The sequence below is a fragment of the Talpa occidentalis genome, unplaced genomic scaffold (genome assembly GCF_014898055.3).
Source record: "Talpa occidentalis isolate TD23 unplaced genomic scaffold, MPIMG_talOcc4v2.1 talOcc4.7, whole genome shotgun sequence".
Taxonomy (NCBI): Eukaryota; Metazoa; Chordata; class Mammalia; order Eulipotyphla; family Talpidae; genus Talpa; species Talpa occidentalis.
In genome coordinates this window covers 107,516,101-107,542,847 of record NW_023605083.1, presented here as the reverse complement: position 1 = coordinate 107,542,847, position 26,747 = coordinate 107,516,101, and the positions used below count along the sequence as shown (strand labels likewise).

Here is a 26,747-nt window from a genome sequence, read left to right as displayed (position 1 = left end):
CATTCAAACCACCATTTTAATTTTTGCATACACAATGGAAAAACATAAGCAATTTTTATAGATTCTAAAAAATTAAAATGTACTGTAGTCTTTTCAGAATATTTTAGACTCATCATTAGTTCCCTTTTGAGTAAGAAAATCTGTCATGCTTTTCAGATCAAAGCGAGGAAAACATCCTAAAACATATCCTCTAAGTGTTTGTGATCAATCTTGAAGTATTTCTGTATTTGTTTTACATAAAATAGTGTGACCTTTGATTCCCTCCCTGTGGTTTGCTTTAAACTGTTGTTCTTTTCTGCATAGTTGTGCTTTCTATTACATGCTGTCATTTAGATTCACTATGGCATCCCTATTATTGGAATTGTTTTGTTGTATACTTCACAATTCAAAAGGACGGTGATTATACGAATACCTTATAATCAGCATAAAGTTTGTGAGACATCATCAAAATTAACCCCCACACACAAACAAAAAGAAGTCACTTGACTAACATGCAGGGGCAGCCCTGTGACATTAAAGAATCTTTGAATGTGCGAGGGGGTTCAAGTTTCTTCAGGAATAATGTTTTTATGTCAGGAAGAGTCATAAATGTTCAGAGATGCAGAGGGATGTGGTTATAGGCAGAATGCCACAAATCACAGAAGATTCCAGAAGTCATTACTTCAAACATGTAAAATTCTTTGGAAAGTGGTATTAATTAGATAATACTTTAATCTACCTATCAGCCGCAAATATTTAAAACTGGATAAATACAATCAAATATAATCATTATAACAGAAAATAATATATTATTTATGAACCTTAAGAAATTAAATACCTGATCTAGTCCCCAATTCTCATGAGTGCCAAAATAATTCTGACTTCTTTCTTAAGTTTATTCCACATTTGTGAATGAAAAGGAAGGGAAAATATCACTACAGATCAGGAGAGAAACTTGATCGTTACTCTAGATAATCACAACTCCCAGACTGCTGAGATACTCACTTTAGCAGCACTAATGACCGTGGCAGTATAAGACTGAATGTTGTCTCCACAAGCTCCACCACGGGACTGATGACATCGAATCAACTGGAAAAGAGATAGAGAAAGAGAAAAACCAGAGTCATTTCTATTAAACTGTTTAACTCTGCAGGCTATTAGGATAGAGCTTATTTACCATGCATAATGATGGTAGCGGGTGGGAATGTTTGCATAAGTGTATTTCAGACAAACAGCTAAAAGCCCTGCTGAGACACTTTTACCCCTTTTTATAATCAAATGGTGCCATTCAGTTTCATGCTCAAATTCGATTTTTAATTATAAGATGAGTAGACTTTAAAAATTCATAAACGCTGAAAAGTAAGATTTGGGATCTGGCAGCTGTTCCACAAATAAATTTGAAAAATATAATCAAAGGACTTAGTCGTGACTTCCTAACATTAAATATTTAACATGCTAGCAAATTGGAGGTTTTGTCGTCATAATTCTTCCATGAAAAATGTAAAGAGAAATTTTGAAAAGACAAAAGATTTTGCTACATTTCCGTTTCCAATTTTGTCAGTGAAAAGTAGCATAAATTATGCATAAATCAACTATGACACAAATAGTAACTGTCCACTTCAGAGGGCTTTCCTACTTTTACCATTAGAATGAAAAAAATATGTCCTTATTCATTCCTGGATAAATAAATCAACTTGCCTGTTTTCAAATTGAATCACTAGTTGACATGTATAATGTGCTGAGCAGTAAACCAGAACTAAATTCTCCACTGCTACTATATTTCCAAAATTTAGTTAAATAAAAATATTAGCCATATATTGACATTAAAATATTTTTTTAATAAAATGACAATATTAGAGAATGAGACTAGGTGCATTATAAGAATTATTAGAAGACTATGGAATTAACAAACTAACTTTTATAAAACATTGTAAAAAATAATCTAAACTTAATTAACAACAGGTCATTTGATAAAGATTGATATCCTTTTACTATCACTGAAATGTATTAAAAAATAATCCTTCAAGCAATATTAATGTGCTATAATAGAATGGAATATCTTTTAAAGTCTGCTGTAAGATGTCAAACTGCCACACTGAATGATTGCTTAAGTAAAGTTCAAGGTAACTGGTAAAGAATTTTGCAAATGACAAGCAACTGGCAAATGTAGTTTCACACAGTGGAAAATAGAGAGTTTGAATAGTAATCATACAGACTAATAAAAAGAAATTCTTACTTATTCACTCACTCACTCATTCATTTACAAATACACACACAAAGAAATAATGAAAATTATCCCTTTGCTTCCTCCTTCCACATGTGCAAGGAAAGACGTTTGTCTTGGAAATACTATCATCATTTCACTATGTCAGTAATTAAAATAAAGGGTAAATATGTGAAACTAAGAACACCATTAACTTTTCAATTCAATTCAAACTGAATCAGCATTTCCACATAAAAACAACCAAGCCAGATATACAAATATCAAATCTTGTTGTACAACTGAAATTAACGTGATGTTAAATTACACCTCCATTTAAAAAAGTAACTCAGCCAGAAATTGTGCTTAAAACTTAAAATCATTAGAAAATTACATTGAATCTCACTAGCTCAAAATTAAAGATAAATAAGTGCTCATTTTGGCACTATATATTCTAAAAATTGGAATAATACAAATATTAGCAGGCCTCCTGCACAAAGATGACATGCAAACTCATGAAGCCATCCATATTTTTATCTTCTAGGGAAAACACTGATGTAAAGTCAGAGCTCCCATCTTTTCATCTAGGTGTCATTCCTAGTAATATGTTTTAACTGTGAAAGTAGAAGTGTGGGAAGAGAGAGGGAAAGAAAGAAAAAGAAAAACCCTGCAGTTGAAAGATATAGATAAAATTAAAATACACATAAAGAATGCAGACTTAAAAACAAACTAAAGAAGTTACCACCCAAACAAACCAAAATTGTAAATGCTCAGAATTGGTAGCACAAAAGAAGAAAAGTGCTCACGGTATATATCATGACAGTCTGACTACCCCCAAAATGTTGTGCTGAAGATTTATGAAAACAAATATACAATAAAAACAAATACACACTATGCAGAAAATAGCAAATTTCAGGCAACTATTTTGGATTGAAAATGCTGGTAAATTTAATGTTCAAATTATCTGATAAAATAACCATTTGAAAACTAAAAAATAAATCTATCAGAAATTTCTGAAGTGCAAATTCCTATTACATGGACTATTTTTTTTTTTAAACTCGGTAAGTGAAAAAGTACATACATCTTTTGGGAATGAAAGGGAAATTCATATGCAACAAATATTGAAATACATAAACATATATATACACACAAATATAAAAACAAACCTACAGGATTATGTATCAGATGAAAACTAATAATAAAGTAAGGGGAAGTCATGAAGGACAAACTAATCAAAAAAACACAGTGCTGGACCACATACGTTCAGTTTCATGCAAGGATGTTGATGGAGAGAATTGTATGAAAATCCTGAATTCTTTATTCAACTTGATTTTTGCATTGGTATGAACAAATGAAATAAATGTACTAATATCAGGATTTCCGTGCAAAACAGGGATCCTTAAATAGGAAATGGGGGATGACAATAATGCATTCTGTAGAATTACTAATGGGAGATTTTGATTTCCATATATAGGTATGCAAACATATACATCTGTTTATATATATATATGTGTGTGCAGTTTGTATATAAATAAAAGTATGTGTGTGCATAATTTGCATGTTTCAAAACATTGTTACGTGAAATATTATAGAAGCAGGGCCTCCCTGGTGGTGCAAGGGGTTAAGACACAGCACTATGAAGCTACCTGCAGCCACCAGCCACGGCAATTCGATCCCTGGCCAGGGCGTTACCCACATGGCACAGCAGACCTCTCCTGACTGGCCCACTGCTCCCCTCAGCAGTGTATTTCAGTACATCTGCCTGTTCTGTTCCCCGCTCTGTCCCTGGTGAATCCTCTCACCCCCCACCCTAGTTCTTGTATGCATAAATAAATAAATCTTGAAAAAAAAAAAGATATGTTATAGAAGCAGAAACACCGCAGGTAATGAGCACACATAATTGACAAAGCTTAATACAATATCCCATCATAAGCCACAAAAGGAAAAAGGAGAATCAGAAGTACCACATTCCCGAGCTGGCACAGAGAATATCTAAGATGAACAAGTACATATTGTCACTACTAAAAAAATAATTTGCTCTATAGATCTGAGGCATACAGCAAGTGAGAGGGAGGGAAAGGATCAAAACAGAGGAAGGAAGAGCACAAGGGACTATGGTGATGGTTCACGGGTGACATGGTGGTGGGAGATTAACAGAGACCACACCTGAGGGCAAAATCAAATATTGTACAAAAAAAAAAAAAAAAAATGATGTAAGAAAATTTAAAAAGTTTAAGAAAACAGTTTGTTAAAAACTAAGTAAGTAATAAAAAATTGATAAGGGCATGTCACAATGTCAAAAAAAAATGAAGGGCTTCTGATTGATTAACTCAGGAATGATTTAAAAATTAAAAGTCAGGGCCTCCCCGGTGGCGCAGCGGTTGAGCGCTGGGTTGGGCAGTTGTCCGCGGTCTCTGCGGCGCCGGTTCGATCCCCGGCTCCTCCCCGGCCACTGGAGGAGGGTCCCACATGGCGCGTAGACCTCTCCTGCCGCCCGCTGCTCCCCTCAGCAGTGTACTTCGGTCCTTCTGCCTGCTCTGCTCCCCGCTCTGTTTCTGGTGAATTCTCTCACCCTCCCGCGCTTCTGACTATACCCAGTGCATGTATAAACAAAACAAAACAAAACAAACAAACAAATAAATAAATAAATAAATGCCTCTATTAAAAAAAAAAAAAGTTTAAAAAAAAAAAAATTAAAAGTCAGTGAAAAAAGTTATCTATGAGTCTGTTTTACATATGTAAACATAGAAAGACAGAGAAGAAGGGAAAGTTATTGATTACATTAGAAAGCCAAGTACCTACTTGCAAATGTGAAAGGTGAAGTGAGAAATTCATTATTTTTAACACTCATAGTGAATAAAGATTTAAGACAAGATTTCATGAAATGCATGTTAAAATTAGGCTAAAATGTTGATGAAAAGCAGGATATATGTACAGTATCTCCAACTTAAATATTTACAAAAGGAAAATGTACAGGACTATGCAATACAGAAATTGAACTGGACCTTGACAGAGTAGCAACATCAGTATAGTACAAAGCGTATCATGTGCCTCCAGATGTAATACTGTGAGAAAGAACAAATACTTAAGTTGCAATCTGGCCAGAAATGTATAACCTAATAAAACTCAAAAAGCTCAAAATAAATATCTGTTCTTTAAAAAAATATAGGGTGTACATTTAAGGGATTGTATTCTTCAAAATGATTTATGATATAAAAGATAAACAAAAACTATGTAAAGTTCTACATGAAAAAAATGTAAAGGAAAATGCCAACAAAGTGTTAATACCTGATTCCTGTCTAATGGGGGAAAAAATCTTCAAATAACAAGTTACGAGTTAGTCACTAAATTGGAATATGGATGATATTGGATATGCATGATAAATTAGATAAAGTATGGGTGTTAATTTAAGTATTTTTGGGCAGTGATAATTACAACTTACTGTGAAATGGTTCAATGTTCATCTGAATAAAGGGCACATAGGGATGCTTTGTATTATATTATTCTTGTAAGTCTTGAATAATGTATTATTCTTGTAAGTCTTGTGAGTTAAAAATACATTTAAAAAGAATTGCTAAAAAACAAACTTAAACAAGATATATGTCCTCTTTGTGAAAATACTAGTCAAAGAGCATTTCCACCTAAAGATGTTACTCCAAAATTTAAATTTTGGAATTCTGCACTCGGTGCAAAAGCTAAGGCAATCACAAACTGTACATAATTATTAGTTCTTTTTTTTTTTTCATTTTTGTACAATGTTTGCTTTCTTTTTTTTTTAAGATTTATTTTTATTTATTTATACAAGCACTGGGTACAGTCAGAAGCACAGGAGGGTGAGAGAATTCACCAGAGCCAGAGCGGGGAGCAGAGCAGGCAGAAGGACCGAAGTACACTGCTGAGGGGAGCAGCGGGCGGCAGGAGAGGTCTGCGCGCCATGTGGGACCCTCCTCCGGTGGCCGGGGAGCAGCTGGGGATCGAACCGGCGATGCAGAGTCTGCGGGCAGCTTTGCAACCCAGCACTCAACCACTGCGCCACCAGGGAGGCCCTCTACATATACTTTTGTAGTGCTTAATGTTCCATTAAAATTAATCCAAACATGGGCCATGCCTTACCTTGTTTTCTGCATAAGCAAGCCAGCGGCTCCCAAGAGCAATAGGATTCATGTTGGGCCCTGGACAAGGATAGCAGCCTGGAAATATTCAAATAGAAAAATCAAGAAAAATTTTAATAACTTTTTTGTTAGTGCATACATTTTCATAATATAGCAATGCAACAATGCTTTTTTCAAATATTGCATAAAATATTAACATTTTATTAATAACTAATTCTTTCCCTCTTCTAATTAGTTTTATTAAAAACAAATCTGGAAAAGACAGGCAATAACTTTTAGCAAGAATTAGGAATTTTATACAGTTATTCCTATAACAAGAAAGAATGTGGAGAGGTCATAAGTCTACAAGTTCATAAGTCAAACATGAATGTTGAGAGAGGAACAAGAAAGATTCAGTAATTAAACGGCAAAGACAGAGAAAACATACAGTTAAAAGGAAATGAAAATACTCTGGGAGTAGGATGGAGAGACAAAAATTTACATGGGGGGTCCATGAGAGAAATTATGCACAAAGGGTGCATCAGTAGAAACATGCTGAAAAAATAATTTCCATAATCCAATGCATTTACATTAAGCATTCCATTTCATTATTCTTGCTTTCAGACCAAGACAATAAAAGGCTAGAAGGAAGGATTACTTTGAAGTCTTCTTCTTTCAACAAGAATACATCATCTATTCCTGAAAATGGACACCACCCAAGGATGGAAAGGTCAGTGCCATCTAACTAAATTCTAACCAAGACATGACACAACTCAGTCAAGGAGGTGGTATATAACATAGAGGAAGCTCTCTTCTTTCCTCCTGGCTATTCCAATAATATTTCCCGACTAAAATCATCTACAGTCTCCAGGCATCTGTCAAATACACAAAATAATATTCCATGATCTCACAACACTGTTTTAGAGGGACTACTCAAAGCAAACTGCAAAGTAACAAACACAAAAGACTAGTCTAAGGAATTCTTGGTGTATCATTCCACAAGTATTTAAGAGAATATGTTGAAATATTCAATAGTATGCTCAACAGTCAGATCTTTTAAAGGCAATTTTAATGGAATTATTTCTTAACTATATATTAAATGTTTTCCTTAATTGAGAAAACTGAGTAGCAACGGGCATCATTGTGAAATATTAGTGATGCTGTGTTCAAGCACAGCAGAAGCACACATTATACTTATATAGCAGTTTATTATACAGGATTTTTCATTATAGTTTTCAGTTCAGCTCCTTGAATTGCCAACGTCATTTTTAAAGAAGGAATTTATAAAGACGATAGTAACCTCAAGTGAAAGTCCCTATTTCATATTAGTAAAAAATATATGAGTTTTCATATATTCTCGCACATAATTAAAAAAAAGCTTTCATTTATTTCAGGGTCTATGTTACTGAATGCATATTTTGAACACATATTATGGACACATACATAGGACAAAGGCCTACCACACTAACAAATATTATGCAATATTGGTGAAGGAAACTCTATGGGAACTACACCTGAGGGGGTGGGGGGGAAGCAAATATTATTTAAAAATGAACAATGATGTAAAAAATAAAAAAATATATAAAAAATAAAATTAGACAAGGTGAAAGTAATAAAAAATAAACAAATTTAGGTCAGTTTTGACCTCTTTATGTAAAAAAAGAAAATTATGCAATATGTGTAAAACACATTTCATAATTATACTCCCATTGAGTAAACCAATTTTACTCATTTAAAAATGTAGTATAGGGCCTCCCCGGTGGCGCAGCGGTTGAGCGCTGGGTTGGGAAGCTGCCCGCGGCCTCTGCAGCGCCGGTTCGATCCCCGGCTGCTCCCCGGCCACCAGAGGAGGGTCCCACATGGCGCGCAGACCTCTCCTGCCGCCCGCTGCTCCCCTCAGCAGTGTACTTTGGTCCTTCTGCCTGCTCTGCTCCCCGCTCTGGCTCTGGTGAATTCTCTCACCCTCCTGCACTTCTGACTGTACCCAGTGCATGTATAAAACAAAACAAACAAACAAATAAATAAATAAATAAATAACATGCCTCTATTAAAAAAAAAAAAAAAAAAAAACTTCAAAAAAAAAAATAAAAAAAAAATAAAAATGTAGTATAATACACACACACATTCCACTGAAGTTGTCAGACGTGGAGTATAAATATTGCTTCTAAGAAAGTATCTTCCCTGTAAAAAGGTCATGAAAAAAAGAACCAAAATAAATAGAAATACCTGAGTTTTGGAATTATATCAAATGTAGCTAATTTTCACTTCATCTTAATGAATCCTAGTAAGTATAATCACCTTTCCAAATAGTAAAAGATAAAAAAGGAAAATGTACTTTACAACTCTTCATTTCACTTTTAGAGTCAACGTTTTTAGGAACTCCTTGGACCTCAAGAATTACAGTGTATTGGAATGAAAACAAATTGTTTTTCTGGTTTCCAAAAAAACATTTTATAGCTGGAATCAGCAGAACATCAGCCACTCAGCAATATCACAACTTTATAAGCATGACTCCTTTAAAGATTAACCATTGCCTCCAGCTAAACGTTGAAAACAAGTGCGAGAAACAAAACTTTAACTTCCATAATACCAGGACTAAGTCTAACACGAAGATGTTTGTGAACAAAGTAAAAGAGAACTGAGTATTTTAAAAATCATGTTTCCAAATTTAAGTAAGAGTAGATCCAACAAAAACACACTAAATTCAGATTCTTCCATTCCTGACGAAGTCATTAAAAAGGCACATGAGACTGATGCAATTTTAAATGGCATCTTCCCAGAATATTTGTCCTAATGAGGATATGACCTGAACTCATTTTGAAAAACAAAAGCTTTAACTTCTCTCAGTAACATTTTGCCTTATTTTTCCTGGCAAAGAAAACTCAAAAGATTTCAGACATTGCGGAGGGGGGAGGGAATAGATGTCTACATGTATGGTCAAATGACTTTCAATGAGGACACCAAGACAGGTTAATGAGGAAAGAATAGTCTTTTCAACAAATAGTGATGAGGCAAGGAGATACCCACAAACAAAAGCATGAAACTGAACAATTACCTCAAACTGTATACAAAAATTAATTTCAAATTTATCAAAGACTTAAATGAAGAAGTTAAAGTTATTAACGTATTGGAGCAAAATACAATGCTAAATCTTCATACTTTTATATTAGGAGATGCTTTCTTAACTGACACAAAAATAAAGGTGATAATAGAAAATGTACATAAATGGACTACATCGTGGTCAACACAACCATGAAAAAGTAAAGAGAACCAAAAGAATGGGGGGTTTTATAAAAAATTTCTAATAAATGACTAAAATATAAACAGAACTGTTATAACTGAACAAAGGATAAAAGACTCAATATAAAAATCTGACAGGGAAGATATGCAAATGGTAAATAGCACATGAAAAGATTTCCCTAGATAACAGGGAAATGCAAGTTAACACTATCACCAAGTACTACTTCTGAGGATCAGTAGGAGAGCTATTATCAAAGACAATTAATAACAATTGGAAAAGGATGTGAAAAAGTTAGAACCCTCATACACTGCTCCAGGGAATGTAAAATGGTACAATGACTCTGCCTGGAATCAATTCAAACAGTTAAAAATACAATTCCCATATATTGCAGCAATTAGACTCAAGAGAAATTAAAACATAACACGAATACGTATTATGCCCCCAAAAACTAAAAATATCTGCTCCCACCAAAAAAAGTGTGCACTAATACTCAAACAAGCATTATTTATAATCAAAAACATGTAGACAAATTAAATGACCATCACCTGATGAATAATAAAAATATGGTATAGCAATTCAATGGAGTATTACAGAACAATAAAAAAGAAATGAGTAATATTCCATCTTCAGGATAACAACAGTTTATTTACCCTACTAAAGGACATCTTGATTGCTTCAAGTTTTCCAGTATGAATAAATCTGCTATAAACAATTGAGTGAAGTTTTTTTGGGGGGGGTTTTTTTGTTTTGTTTTTTTTTTTTGAGTGAATTTTTTTTTTAAGTGGATGTACGTTTTCAACTCCTCTCGGTAAATGCCAAGGAACATGATTGCTGGACAATACAATAAATCGAAGGGTTTTTTCCTACGTCTGTATTTTATACTCTCTTTTTTTTCTTATTAAAGTAACATTGATTTACAACACTGTGTAAGATAATGCCCTTAAGATCTATTACTAGACCACACCTACCACCAAGGTACCTGTAGTCTTCCACCATCGTCTGGGGCACTCTCTCTACACTTTGCTCTCTACCTTTCTTCTCTGCCTAAATACTATAGTCAGATTTCTAGCATTTGTTATTGTTTTGGTTTTCCTAACCAATTGTTTTGTTTCCCTATATTCCACATGTAAGTGAAACCATGCAGTATTTGTCGTTCTCTTTTTAGTTCATTTCACTTTAACCATCGTATAGTTGATTCATGATCCTCTTAACATTCCATGAAATTTGATTCTAAATTTCTGATTTGCCTTTTTTTTAATGTATGAGACACAACTTGTGAATTTAAGAGTATAGGCATGTTAAGGTTCAAAGGATGGACATTATGTTCATGAAAAATAAGTCACAAATAGTTATTATACACATATTCATTGACTATTCTCTATGTACTGGGAAACTTTTCAAGCTGTGAAAGCTTTAAGATTGGTGACCAAATCCATTATATATACACTTTACATATACATGTGTATATAAACCAAAACAATAGGAATAGATTTGACTTTTAACTTAAAACAGGTTTATATCTCCATAATAATTGTTACAAATTTATTTCTAAATTTAAAATGGACAGTCACTCCAAACTAAAAAGCTAGTTTTTAAATTTTAAAAATCCATGTTACATTTGTTATTCATCATTAACACAAATTAAAAAACTCATATACCAACAATTGAGTTATAAAGAATATATTTTCTTCTTCAAAGTAAAAACAGAGGCCAAAGCAAAAAGTTACTGTACCATTCTTTGGTCTCTTGGGAGACTTCAAATCTATCTCGCCATTTAAGCACACTGGAAATGACTGCTAATGACATCTATCAGTCTTTGTCTTTTGTTTTCTTAATCATATGTAGGTTTTGGATTTCTACACCAGACAGCTGCTCAAGGCCACCTTTTCTGTACAACCAAATACAAAAGTGTCTTCTTTCTCATCATATTGGCTCTGTTCCCTTTCTAGTTCTCATCGGCTCTCTTTACCTGATCCTTCCACCTTTTGGCACAAATTCCCATGACAGTTTCTTGATGGACACACCTGTCTCTTCTTATTTTACAGTATCATCTGTATGCACTATAACCGAGAAAGTACGGCACTAGTTCTTTAAGAACTAGAAATCGATCTATGGAGAAAAACTATGGGCACAAACAAGTAGGCAACCATAAGTTCTATTCTCACTGTGCCCTCCAGCATCCTGTCCCCCAGTCCCAGCCAGTGTCCTTTCAGTGTAGCAGAAAAAACTGACTTAGGCACATAATATAAAATGCAGTGAAATACATACAATCAATACCGTGCTCTTCTGAATGGCCAAAACTTTCAGTCGGTGTAAAGTAATGAAGGAGGGGGTAGGAATACAGAAGTTAGGGGAAAAGATGCTACTTCAAATTAGGCTTGGTGCCATTTTGTTCCTTGATTTTAAGTATTAGGTCATGTTTAACTTTGTTCAAAGTTTGGATAGAAATTTATTTAGATAAAAAACTTATTTTAAAGGAAAAGTTAAATTCCTTCACATAAATATTTGCCAAATATCATTAATCTTACCAATTTAAAACCACTGGCATAAATCTGGTCTCCAAGGCTTTCAAGTTAAGTAAAATATATACTTAAGAATGAGACACTTCCTATTGCAAGTGTCAGGATATTCACAGATGAAGGGCTGGGGAAACGTAAAATAATACAACAAACAGTATTCAGAGTAGAAGAAGGGAAATTACCACCAAAGTTGTAAATGCTTTCTGAACTATTTAATGTAAATACCCAAAACAACAAAGTGAATACATGCAAATATATATATAAGCACCACTCAAATCAAAAACCAAAAGACCCTTCCATAACCACTTTCCATTCCTTATCACCCAAGGCTATGCACTATTCTGCCTTCTGACATTTATACTAAACATCTTTCTTCAAAAGACATCACTAGGCTGTAATATAGTTTATTACACATATTTCCACCACTTCTCTCCCAGAAATGCCAGTTGTACTTTTATCCTACCTTTTCACACATTTTAAGTAATTACATTTCAGATTTTGTGAAATCCACATTAATAAGGCTTCATGGTATTACAAATCCATGAGCACCATATTGCTAACACTACTCTGACAGAATGAATGATAATATTTATGGGCCAGGAATTACTAGAAATTCACTATTTCGGGATTTGAGCTAGTTAACAAAGATGTACTTCTAAGTTGCGTGATGCTTACACAGCAACCTGACTCCAATACTACAAACATTGTCTATTCTTCTAGACCTCTTCTATATATAGTAAATAATTCACAGACTACAAAAAAGACTAGCACTCTAATAATATTTGCTTCAGCTATTCAATGCTTTTAGAAATATATGAAAAAGATGGAAAATGGCATTAAGATAGAGCAGTAACAACTCAGTTTCCCATTCATTTTTTTAAACAGCTGTATATTTTTATTTAATATTTCCAAATAGAGACATAGTATTTAATACTTATAAGACAGAACATTCTATTTTCAAAGGGAAATTGATACTCCAGATACTAGAAAGGTACTCAAGAGATAATGACTACAAAAAGATATCCAGAAAACACTGGTAATTTATAGCTTAGGTCTATCACTTCAACTGGAGATCAGTATTGATCATATTTGAATAATTTTCTTCTATATCAGAAACTTTTGAGAAACTTGTAGTTCATTCTAAACCATTTGGCTGAAACCAAAACTTCTTAGGAGTACTAAGCTTTCAAGCCAGAAAATAGTTATGATGAAAGTTTTCAAACATAGTGAATTTGGTTGTATGATTGCAATACACAAAAATAAACATCAGTAATAAAGTTTTATAGAAAATAATGTATGTATATATTTTTACCATGAAGCACCTCCTGTTTTATTCCAAAATCAAAATGAGTAAGTTTGGTCTCAAAAAGATCACTGTCCAGTGAAAAGACAGAACAATTAGACAGAAAATGCATACAATAAGATAGAAAGTAAGTGTCTTGAGAAGCAGATGTCACATGATAAAAAAAAAAAAAAAAGTTCCCAGAGTGTAGGGTAATAAAACAGACCTGTAATCAAATAAATCTGGGAAATACAGAAATGTAGTAAAAAAAACAAACTTTAAACAGGTTAAAATGTTAATCACCATTGCTACAGGCCAATAGCAGGCAGCATTTCCATGTTCTGGAAGGCAGGCCACCCTGATTTGCACAGCTTGCTGAGAGTCTATTGGTCATCAAATAGACTATGGGGATTGTTTTTGGGGTTGGGTGAGGAAGATTTAGAAGGAGTGGCTCTTTTAAATGGGGTAAGGAAATGTTTCATACAAAAGTTAAAAATCTACACTGGAACTACAAAGATATACAGATTAAGATATTGTTAGGAGAGAGGGTACTAGTAAAAATGATGACCCAGGTAGAGAGAGCAACAAAACACCTGAAAAGTGGTTTAAGGTAAATGTAGCATAAACAACTGAAAATGAGTTGGAAAAATAAAAATTTACTAGGGGCACTGGATTTTTTGTTGCATTGTTGTCTATTGTTTTATAGGTATAGGATCCCCCCGTTAGATGTGTGCCCCCCACTTTGTTCCCACCCCCACCCCTATTTCTTTCTCTGGTAACCTCAGTTCTATAACCAGATTTCTAGGGTTATTATTAGTTTGGCTTTATCTAACTCTTGGTTTGATTTCTCTATATTCCAAACATAATAACACTCTCTGGGGTTTTTCTCCTTTTGACTTATTTCACTTAGTATAATCCCATGGTTTCAACCCATAATCCCAGGTTCCAACCATGTTGTTGCAAATAACAAGAGTTTATCTTTTTTAATAGCTGAGCACTGTATATATACACATTATATACACCAGATCTTCCTGATCTACTCATTTGTCCTTGGGCACTTAGGTTGTTCCTATGGCTTGGCTATTGTAAATAGTACTGCAATGAACATAAGAGTGCATGTTTCCCTTCAAATTAGTGTTTCTAGTATTGGACAGTTAGATGCCTAGGAGTAGAATTGCTGGGTCATATAACAGATCTTTAATTTTTTGAGCAATCTCCATACTGCTTTCCATAGGAGCTGGACTAGTCTACATTCCCACCAACGTACTCATCACCACTTGTTTCTGATCCTTTTGGTATGGGCTGTCCTCACAGGTGTGAGGTGGTATCTCAATGTGGTTTTGATATGCATGTCTCATGTTAAGTGACAGTAAGCATTTTTTCATGAGCCTAATGACTATCTGTATATCTTCAGTGGAGTGGTAACTATTTAGCTCTTCTATCCATTTTTTGATTGAGTTGTTTTCATTTTGTGAAGATGTATGAGTTCTTTGTAGATCTTGGGTAAGAGCCCCTTGTCAGATATATGTTGTGTAAATGTTTTCTCCATTTAGTAAGGTGTCTTTTTGTTTTAATCTTCATTTCCTTCACTGTGCAGAGGCTTCCTAGTTTGGTATAGTCCCAACTGTCTATATTCTCTTTTGTTTTCCTGATTTTGGAGATGAATCCACAAAGACCTCTCTGCAGCTCATGTCATGGAATGTTTTGTCCATGTTTTCTTCTATTTCATGGTTTCAGATTTTTCTTCCAAGTTTTTTTATTTTTAGGTTGTGTTCTCACTTTCATTTGTCTCAAGGTATTGTTTAATTTCTTCTTTTATTTCCTCATTATCAGAGGATTTTTCTGCTTTCCTTTTGAAGTTGCTTTCTACTTTGGCAACTTTCCAGTCAGAGAAAATGTTTGGTGTAATTTCAACCTTCATGAATTTGTTGATACTTACCTTGTGTCAATATATGTAGTTGATCCTGGAAAATGTTCTATATGTACTTGAGAAGAAGAGTATTAAGACAATTTTTGGATGAACTGCCCCATTAAGCTGATAAGGTTTAATTCTTCACTCAAGGCTATCGTGAAGAACACTAAATTTTGATAAGGAAATTGTGTATGCCCAAAACCTTGGGAGTATAGTTAGGAGTAAATATACAGTTTAACTACATGTCCCTGTTTATCCAGGATAGTTTTAGTTGGCATTAGTTCACAAAAGGTAAATAAAGCATGGAATCTGTTGAAATCAGTTTACATGATAAATTATGTTATCATTTGGTAATTATGAAAATATGACTATAAGTTTTAATCATTTAGATCTGATAACAAAATATGTATAGATAAAATTATATAATGCCCAGGTAAAAAAATGATTGAGAAGGGATATAAATGAAAAAGCCTGTACATGAGTTGATAACTGCTGAAATTGGATAAATGGATGACAATACATGATACAGCACTATTTGAATAACTATGTACTTCCCAAACTAAAAACTTTTTTACATAAAACTCAAAGTAGATGAAATTGTACTGCTAATTAAATGACTGTCTAATAAGACAAATAATTGAAAATCAAAAGTACATTAAACCAATTAAGTGACTAAAAATATAGTTTTGAGTAAGAATTTCCTAATTTCAAGTAAAAATAAAAATTAAGAATACATACCCTATCTAGCTTCTCTATTGTTTAAAGTTATTTTCACTCTTATATTCAACATACATGATTTAATTAAGAAATTATAATAAAATCTCATTAAAAAAATAAAATATATTGTTCTTTTAAAAATGCCCAAAAATAGATGACTGGATCAAAAAGATGTGGTATATATACACCATGGAATATTATTCAGCAATCAAAAAAGATAAACTCATGCCATTTGTAGCAATGTGGATGGAGTAAGAAGGAATTATGCTCAGTGAAATAAGCCAGAAGGAAAAAGAAAAATATCACATGGTTTCACTTATAGCAGGAATATAGGGGAACCAAATAAGACGTTAGTGTAAAAAAATAATAACAGTACAAAGCACAACAAAGCAAAAACAGACAATTATAAATCAGAGACATACTGCAGGGGAGGAAGAGGGAGAGGGATCACAGGGAGAGAATGAGGAGGACAGGGGACTGAGGTGATGGTGCACTGGTGAAGGAAACTCTATGGGGATTTCACCTGAGGGGGTGCGGGGGAGCAAATATTGTTTAAAAATGAACAATGATGTAAAAAATAAAAAAAAAATAATTAAAAAAATAAAATACAAACTTTCCCAAATGAAAAAAAGTGCTTTTTTATATTCAGCTAATTGATTGAGTAACATAATGTGGAAGGAGAGGAGCAGGAGAGGGCTAAGAACAAAGAGGGAAGGAAACATAACATTTTGGTGGTGGGCAAACTACAGTAGCAATAGCTGATGGGGGTATCCAAATATCATATAAATTAAAAATAAATAACATATTTATTTAAAGGATATAATGCATTTACTTTTTTTTCCTGTCACACACACACACACAAAAATCTACTAAGTTGACACCACTTAGGACATTCCACAAACAACTACTTCTATTACAAAATCAGACTATAAAATATTCCTCCAGAAAGTCTATAAAATCATCAAAGTACAAAAACAAAACTTTGTTTTTTATAAAATATATTTATAGACTAAGTTATTATAGGCTTTTTAAACAATTATTTTTAAAAGTAAATCCTAATTTGAAACAAAACATTTTAATCTGTCATTAGCTAAATGACAAACAATAAAAAAATTTTATTAAGTCATTAAATTCTTATATTGGTTTAAAAAATAAAGATATAAGTTATATCTACATCATCTTATGCAAATTAGACTAAGCTTGGAACGTATAATTTTGTCCATTTTGTTCAATGAAGAAGTACTGTGGAAGTTCTAGTCTCATTCCAATTTATCAAAATTACTACAAATTCTGAGATCTTCAAAGACTTGGAGTTTAACATATACAAACCGGTTATTTACTACATCAACAAAAGGAAAGATAAAAATAACATGATAATATCAATAGATGCAGAGAAAGCACTTGGCAAGGTTCAACATGCATATATGATAAAAATTCTCAAAACACGGGTATAGAGGTAACTTATCTCAACATAGTAAAGGCCATACATGAGAAAGCCACAATTAACGTCATACTTAATGGTGAAAAACTGGTAACTTTTCCTTTAAAATCAAGTACAAAACATGATGTCCACATTCACCGTACCTTTCAACATAATATTAGAAGTTCTAACTTGGAAGATCTGAGCTCTAGATCAACTAAGCAAGAGAAAGCTGGAGACTATTTGAAGACAACATGATAACAAACATAGAAAACCCCAAATACTGCACTAAAATATATTAGAAACAATAAAATTAGTACAATGTAGGGGCAGACTACAAAAATCCATATATAAAATCATTTGTGCACAAAACAAACCAGAAAAGAAAGAAATCAAGAATGATGTACAATTGCATCAAAAAGAATGAAGTACCTACAAATAAACTTAATAATGGAAGTGAAATATCTATCCGATGAAAACTAATAAAATAGAACTATTTCTGCAGTATATAGATATCAGACTCTCTGTGAAAACAGCAACAGCTTTAAGGATAAGTTATAAAAGCCAAAAGTGAAAACTACTGTTGTACTAAACTATAGTGAAAAACATTCTAACTTCAGACTTCCTTCAGACATAATTCATACAGGAATTTTCAACCTTTTGGCCTGCCCGACAAATCTTGAACCTGCCAGCCCCCAGATTTGTATAAGCTCAAGCCTTAAAAAAAAAAAAAAAAAAAATCTCTCTCTCTCTTTTGTGTGTGTGTGTGTGTGTTTGTGTGTGTGTGAGAGAGAAAAACATACTGTATACATTTTACTGGACTACTGGACAGTAGACACCAAGGGAGGTGGGAGAGAGAAACCAACACATATCTGAGTTTCAAATGTGCATGAAGATTTCCCAGTTATCTAAAATATATTACATTAATAAGCTCATTTAACAGTAGCTTGGAAAGTATAACATTAAACAAAATTACAACTACTCTATTGGCAAGGGCATGAAAAACAAAAATGCTCAAATGCTGTTGGTGGGAATGTAAATCAGTCCAGCATCTATGGAAAACGGTAAGGAGGTTTCTCAAAATACTGAAAATAGATTTACCATTCAAGGCAACAATTCCCTTCCTAGATATCTATTCAACAGCTATAAAAACACTAATATAAAACAAATATGCACTACTGTGTTCAGTGTAGTATCATTTACAATAGCCAAGGTATGGAGAAATATTATCTCCAACAATGAAAGAATTGATTAGGAAGATGTTGCAAATATTCTTACTCAGCTGTAAAAGAAAATGAAATCTTGCCATTTGTGACAACCTGGATGGAACCAGAAGGAATTATTTTATGCCAATTAAAAAAAGTCAGAAGAAGAAAGGCAAATTCCTGATCACTACACTCATTTGGAAAATAAAGAAACTAAGCAAAGGAACAGATAAAACCAAAAGAAAAACATTTGGAATTTGGTTACAAAACAGAGTTTAGGAGAAGTTGGGGAAGCGGGTGGTTGTTCAGTGGACCATGATAGAGGTTTATTGGTATGTGAGCAGTAGTAGTGGTGTGGTAACATATATTTGAAGGCTTGTTACCTATAGCCCTAAAACACATACAATGCTATAAATCAACACCATCTCAATAAGACAGAGGGATAAAGACAGGGAGAAAGAGTTAGAGAGAAGGGAAAGAAGCAGGACTTCGGAAGAGTGATTCTAATGTCACATGGAGAAAATAAGGAAAAATTGAAGCAATACAGTATGAGGCTTGCTCAGATATATGAGCAAAAATGGGCTTTAAGCTAAAATACATACCATAAAATTATGCAGTAAATGACATAAACAATAACAAAGGAATATCATAATTGAATAAGCATTAAATATTGACATGATTACAATTAGTTTGCAGACTCTGTAAGTAAGTACTATGAACTCAAATGCACATGAAATGAAATAAATCAAGTTGGTACATACTTGTAACAAAAAATTTTTTTGTAAAAGTACAGCTATCAAATGCAGCAATTTTCTCCTGTAAGACTACGACCAGGATCCTAAAATTAGAGCAAAGAAAAGAAGAGATGAGTAAAAAACTCCATAAAATTAATCATTAATAATAAAAATGCAATTTCTAAAATCAAAAACTTCCTATAATGCTTAATCTAGAAATATTTGCCTTTAACATATAAATATAAATAATATCCTTACTACAATCATCAGACATAATTAGAAGAAAAGTGACCTCAAAAATTTATATTCCTCTAAATATAAAATTTTATTTTCATTCATTATAAATCAAATAAATCTTCTCTTCATTAAGAATGTATGCAATCAGTAAGCTGCTGGATATTAACAAAACTTGTTTTTCCAGTAGGTGCTCAGTGGACTTAAAGATAAAATGTATATATGTAACTTGTCACTTAAAATAACTGCTGAATATCACAACACAAAAGCAAAAAAATAAAAAAGGAAAGAAAACAGATAACTGCTATTCAGTATAGAGGAGTTATTTCTGATTGAAACAATATATAGGAACTAAATTTCTCCTAGGGTCCAAGATTCATAAATGCTTAACAAAATAATACAGTTACAAATTTGTTTCAAAACTGAAATTCTCAAAATACATCCACCAAGAAGTTATTTTATGTACCAGATTTTAAAGTACTATTCCTTGCAGTTCAACAATAAAATGAATTTTTTCAAAACCATCAAAATAAAAAAACTACAGTAAATTAACATAACTACAGTGTGCTTTTCAAATTTTAGGAGAGGTAAATCCTCGAACCGTCATACATTTCAGACGCATATAATTTCTAATTGAAATATCAAAAAGTCAATTCTAACTGTATTTTCATATGCACCACCCAGAAACACAGTATTTGGAACAAATGTAGATTGAGAAAACCCCAATTTTGCCCTATATAGTATCAGTGATTGGACTTTCTGTTTTCTAGTATATCTATTTATTTGTAATCCAAGTAAACTGTGATCTATAAATATTATTTGTACTTACGTGATTTTTTAAAGGCATTCAAGTTTCTGTTTGGCTAAATAATATGTAATCTATGTCATGAAAGCAGAAAGGACACTTGCAGAAGAGCTATCACTACAGTTTTCTAGGGTAACTATATTATCTGCTGGATCCACCTATTCAATAATGGTAATTTTGAAAAATTTGATCTATCAAGGGATAATTACATTATCTCAGCAATAACAGTGTTTCCCTTATATCTATAATTTTGAGTTTCATATTTAAGTATAACTATTCATAAGAATTAGATCTTCAATATGAATTGCAAATTAATATGGAGTGGCTTTTCTTTGTCCTTTTCATGTTTTATACTTGAAATCAAACACTTTTACCATTAGTATCAAAAACCATATGTTCTTTAGGTTACATTTGTCAGGTATATCTTCACCCTTCCTTTTACATTCAATTTTTGAACTTTCTGAGTCACTTTATGAAATGCCCCTTTAAAATCTAATCTGAGTCTATTATCTTAAAATTCAGTTTACATTGATAAAGCATAAAAGAGTTTGTTTTCTATGTTCCATATGCTTACAGTTGATGAAATGGAAGATTTACAGCTTGCATCTATGACCTTGATCATGTCTTCATTTTTCTCAAATATGAAAGAAAACTATTGAGTAACAGAAGGTCCTTATGGTCCATTCCTCTAATGTTCTGATGATATAAATTAATTCTTCATTATCACTAAGTCAGGTAGAAGTTTGACCCACAGCTGAATTATTTTACTGGCAATTTTAAAGAGATTTCAAAAAAAGGAAAATCTCATCCCTACTTTAGTGCAACTATGAAGTTTAAAGGTCTAACAATATTTAAAAGCCTTTTTTGTAGTTCAGAAGTATGCCTTGCTTTGGTGACCAGGAAAATTAAATTTCATGTCATAAACCAATAAACACATAGACACATATACACATATTTAAAAGACATGTTATATATATAAAAAGGATCCTCAGGGAAATAGCTAACCTTTATATGTTTGTTCAGATGGTTTCTATTCTTTTCTATTTCAATTTCTAAATGCTGGATATGAGTCACTAAATTTAATTTACAATTCACTAATGGATCAAGAATGGAAGTTTGAAAACATTCATTAAAAAATCTTACGCACTATTCCATTTGCAAAGCACAGCGATGTTTCTGAGACTTTTTTTAATTAGTCAAAGATAATCAATGATACTGGCAGAGTTATACAAATACCTAGGAGTCTATTGTCTTATAAAAATAACACATTTTTAAAAATGCATACCGCTTGTTGCAATGGAGATCATAGATTGGTGTCTTAAACTGAATGGACTTGACCATCTCCCCAGTACGAAGTGAATATAGATCCACACAACAGTATGGTGGGCTTGTGCTAAAAAAGAAAAAAGGAGAGAGCACTCTTAATTTTCTAAAAGATCAAAGAGTCAATAAACTACACTTTCTTATCAATGTAATTTTAAAACCTCTTATGAACAATAATATAGCAAATTGACTTCAACTACAAAGAAAATATATCCTAATCAACTCTCGGATTGCAAAATTGGGGGGTGAGGGGAATGAAACTCTTTTAACAAATTAAAACTATACAAAAGAAATATTACGTAATTATCTCAATAAATACGAGAGAGGCTAATAAAATTAAAAACATGTTTACATTAAAGAATAAGTTGATGGATCTGCTAAAAGATAACAATGTTAAAGCAAAAACACTGAAAGATTTTTCCCAAAAATTGGGAATTAGGGCCTCCCCTGTGGTACAGCGGGTTGAGCACTGTGCTGTGAAGCTGTCCGCAGCCTCTGCAGTGTGGATTCAATTCCTGGCTAGCCAGGGAGCAACCCACATGGTGTGGCAGACCTCCCCTGTCTCGCCCACTGCTCCCCTCAGCAGTGTCTTCGGTCCATCTGCCTGTTCTGCCCCCCACTCTCTCCAATGAACTATCTCACCCTCCCGCACCTCTCACCTGTACCCTAGTTCTTGTATAAATAAATAATTTTTTTTAATTTTATTTAAAAAATCTGTATTTAAAAAATTTTTTTTAATTTAAAAAAATAAAAAAAATTTTTAAAATTTAAAAAAATACAGATTTTTATTTTAAAAAATCTGTATTAAAAAAATTGGAAATTAGACAAGAATACTCATTATTATCATTTCTATTTAACATAAGGCAAGAAATTACCACAAAGAAATAAAATACAAAACCCAAAAACATAAATCTGTAAGTGAAAATACATACATATACAAACAATCCCACAATAAAGACAAACCACTAGAATCAATTTATAAAGACTTAACAAAGTTAACAAATAAACAGTTAACATACAAATAATATTGGTATTTTTATAAATTAAATAAATAGAAATAATTAACAACAACAAAAAAAAAAATTAAATAAATAGAAATAATTAACAACAACAAAAAAAAAAACCAGTCACAGAAATAAATGGAAAGATAGGCAGAAAAATGAACAGATTTTCTAAACTGATACAGTTCAACACTGATTAAAATTCAATCAGGAAACATCCAGGTTGGAAAAGAAAGAAATATAATATGATGCATACCATAATTATCAAATCTAAGTACCATTTATTGCACAATGTACTATTATTAATGGTTTCAACAAAGATACTAACAACTCTATAATTAAACAATTACACACCATTAAAAAATTTCTACCAGGAGTAAAATTTAAAATGTGTATTGGGATATGCAATTTACATGACAAGACTTACATTGTGATGGAACACACCAACTGAGAACAATCAGCCCAATAGGTTACATGTAAAGGACCTTAAAAGTAAACCTCAGATAACCCTAAAACAAAAATCCATGGAACAAATACGCTGGAAAGGGAACACAAACATAACAGAAAAGTTATCTAAGCACAAGAGAATAGGGGGAAAGGAAAAGAAAACAAAGACAAATTATAAAACACTCAAAATCAAACAATAAAATGAAGTAAATACTTATATTTCATTAATTACCCTAAATGTTAATGGACTGAAATTACCAAGTCCAATTCAGATATAAAGTGGTTGAATGAATCAAAAATTATTCAACATCACAAAAAGAAAATTACAGACCACTATTTCTGATGAATATACACGCAAAAATCCTTTCAACAAAATACTAGCAATACAAATCCAACACACATTAAAAGAATGTGATGACCAAGTGGGGTTCATTCAAGATAATGCAAGGATGCACTAATATGCTCAAATAAATAATGTAATAAATGATATTAACAAAAGGACAAAAATCCTATGATCCTATTTATAGGTACAGAAAAACCATCTGTCAAGGTTCAATAGACATTCATGATTATAAAAAATCTAGTAAAATGGCGATAGAAGTAAATAAATAAGTCTACATACTACAAACGCACAGCTAATATCAAATTTAATGGTGAAAAACTGAAAGATTACTCTTCAAGATCAGGAAAAAAACAAGGATTTCCTATCTTGCCATTTCTATTTAATTTAGTATTAATTTTGAGGTTTCAGACAGAGCAATTAGAGAACAATAAAGGGAATCTAGATTGAAAAGAAGAAATGCAGATGGTAAAATATAGCAAAAATCCTAAAGCCATGACTAAAAGTAACTATTGGAAAAAATAAATAAATACACTAAAGTGGCAGACTACAAAATCCATACACAAAAATCTTTTCCACATTCTTATATGCAAATAATGAGGGTGAAGAAAAAGAAAGAAAAATCCCTCCAACAAATGGTACTGGGAATACCATACAACCACATGAATAAAGAAACTGGATCACTATTTAACTCCATACACAATGGATTCAAAACCTGAGTGTAAGACCAGAAACCATAAAATACATAAAAGATATATTGTGAATGATATTTTTTTATGAGTGCAATGTGGTAACGTGCATTTGAAAGAAGTATGATCCTATCCTCTGAATCACATACAATGTTGTAAACCAATATTATTATTTAAAAATGCACACAAATAGGAAAAGGAAAACTAATTAGGACACTCTAGTCTTTAAGACATCAATGTTTCCATCTTAAGAAAGTATTAAAAGTTAAATCTAAAGAAAGTATTGAAAAAAAATAAAATAAAATAAAGTAGCAATAGATGGAGTGAATTACTAAAATACAACAAATTAATGAAATAAAACTTAAGCAATGGGCCTCCCTGGTGGCACAAGGGGTTAAGCACCGCACTATGAAGCAATCCGCAGCCTCTGCAGCACGAGTTCGATACCCGCCCAGCCAGGGAGCAACCCACATGGTGCAGCAGACCTCTTCTGTCTCGCCCGCTGCTCCCCTCAGCAGTGTATTTGAGTCCTTCTGTCTGTTCTGTTCCCCACTCTGTCTCTGGTGAATCCTCTTACCTCCTGCATCTCTGGCCTGTACCCCAGCTCTTGTATGCATAAATAAATAAATCTTTAAAAAAAAAAAAAACTTGAAGCAAAAAAAATTAATGAAACTAAATCCAATTTCTTTGAAACCAAACTAAAAAGATCATTTAAATATCCCAATATTTATAAAAGATATTGAACTCATAATTTAAAGCCTTTCATAAAGAGATCCATAAATATGGCTTTATTTCTAAATTCTATTAATCATTTAAACAAAAAAAGTATAGATATCCTACCAAAAATTGAAATGTAGAAGAGGAATCACTTCCCAACTTGTGAAGCCAGTTACACCTGATCCTAAAACCACACAAACATAATTCACCAAAAACCAAGTACAGACAGGTCTCATGAATAGACATCAAAAGTTCCTCAACAAGATACTAATTAGTGGGCTCCCCAGTGGCACAGTGGTTGAGCGCTGGGTTGTGAAGCTGCCCGCAGCCTCTGCAGCGCCGGTTCGCAATCCCCGGCCACCGGGCGAGGGTCCCACATGGCGCGCAGACCTCTCCTGCCGCCCGCTGCTCCCCTCAGCAGTGTATTTCATTAGTCTGCCTGTTCTGTTCTCTGCTCTGGCTCTGGTGAATTCTCTCACCCTCCTGTGCTTGACTGTACCCAGTGCTTGTATAAATACATAAATAAATAAATCTTAAAAAAAAAAAAAGATACTAACAAATCCAGTAACAAATCCAGTAACAAGAAACCAGATAAGGTTTATCCCAAAGTTACTGGGTTGCTGAATATAAAAGAACTTCAAGCTAATGAACATCCTCAAAAATCTACAAAATGAACACACTGCATAAAAAATCAGGAATGAAAAAGACAAAACTGTTTTTATCAATCTTAATCCACACTGACAAAATGATTTTAATATTATGAAATTTCACAAAACATGATTGAGGGATTTACTTTAAATGTATGAGATTTATTATCAATCTGTAATGACTACCATAATAGGAAATAGCATGTCACACCTGTTAGAAAGGCTTTTCAAAAAGACACATACCAAGAGTGTCAACAAGAATGTGGGGAAACTGCAATCCTTCTTCACTCTTGGTGGGAATATAAATTGCACTATGGAAAATAGTATACCAGTTTTCAAAAAATTTAAAAAAAAACCTGCAATTCTACTTTTGGAGATTTATTGGAAGGAAACAGACATCTGCAACATTATTTATAATAGCCCAAAAACAGAGGCAATTACTGGTGATGAATAAAGAAAAAGTAACAAGCACACGAGTATTATTCAGCCATAAAAAAGGAAATATTGCCATCGTGACAACATGAATGGACCCTGAGGACATTATGTTGAGTAAAATATCAAACTGAGGAAGATTAAAAAAATGAAATCATCAAACAGATTACAGAGAACAGATTGGTAGTTGTCAGAGACAGGATATGAGGTCGGTAACATGAGTGAAGGTGATCAAAATTGCAAGCATCTATTATATAATAAAATAAATGTGTAGATACCTAAGTACCATGGATTTAATGTGTAGAAGGGGTGACTATAGGTAATCAACATCTGGTGTATATTTAAAAGATGCTAAGAGAATAGTTCTCATCACAAGAAAAATAAGTAAAAATGAGTATGACAAGAGATGTTCACTAGACAATGCAGTGATCATTTAGCAACATATACATCTATTGACTGATGCTGCACACCTGAAATTAATACAGTGTTGTCAATTATATCAATAAAAAAGATAATGTGATACTATCTAATATAGACAAATAGATGAAGGGAACAGAATAGAAATCCTTGACTAAAATCACAGATGGCCAATTGGTTTTCATCAAAAAGACCATATAATTAAATGATTAAAGGGCAGCCTTTTGAACAATTGTTATTAAAGAATTATGTATTTGCATTGGAAAAGTTATTGTCTCGTAACTTTTATTATGTGTACAAACTAAATCAAAATGCATCATAGATCTAAAATTATTACTTAAAACAGTACAGTTGCTGGAACAAAGCTAGCTGTTTCTTGTTTTCTTAAACAAGAA

At 32.7% G+C, this 26,747-nt stretch overlaps 1 protein-coding gene and 1 non-coding gene across 2 annotated transcripts in view; one reads left to right on the top strand and one right to left on the bottom strand.

The window, feature by feature from the left end:
- Window positions 1-26,747, bottom strand: part of BCAS3 (BCAS3 microtubule associated cell migration factor) — a 557,971-nt gene that overhangs the window by 367,103 nt on the left and 164,121 nt on the right. Inside the window, exons 9-12 of the mRNA XM_037494441.2 lie at window positions 21,625-21,732; window positions 19,328-19,404; window positions 6,293-6,369; window positions 985-1,068 (exon numbers count right to left, since the gene is read on the bottom strand). Of these exons, the coding sequence (XP_037350338.2) occupies window positions 985-1,068; window positions 6,293-6,369; window positions 19,328-19,404; window positions 21,625-21,732 (346 nt within the window). The remainder of the gene's footprint in view (window positions 1-984; window positions 1,069-6,292; window positions 6,370-19,327; window positions 19,405-21,624; window positions 21,733-26,747) is intronic.
- LOC119233105 (U6 spliceosomal RNA) lies at window positions 2,609-2,714 on the top strand. Its single transcript, XR_005122265.1, has one exon. It is a non-coding gene; the product is annotated as a U6 spliceosomal RNA (small nuclear RNA).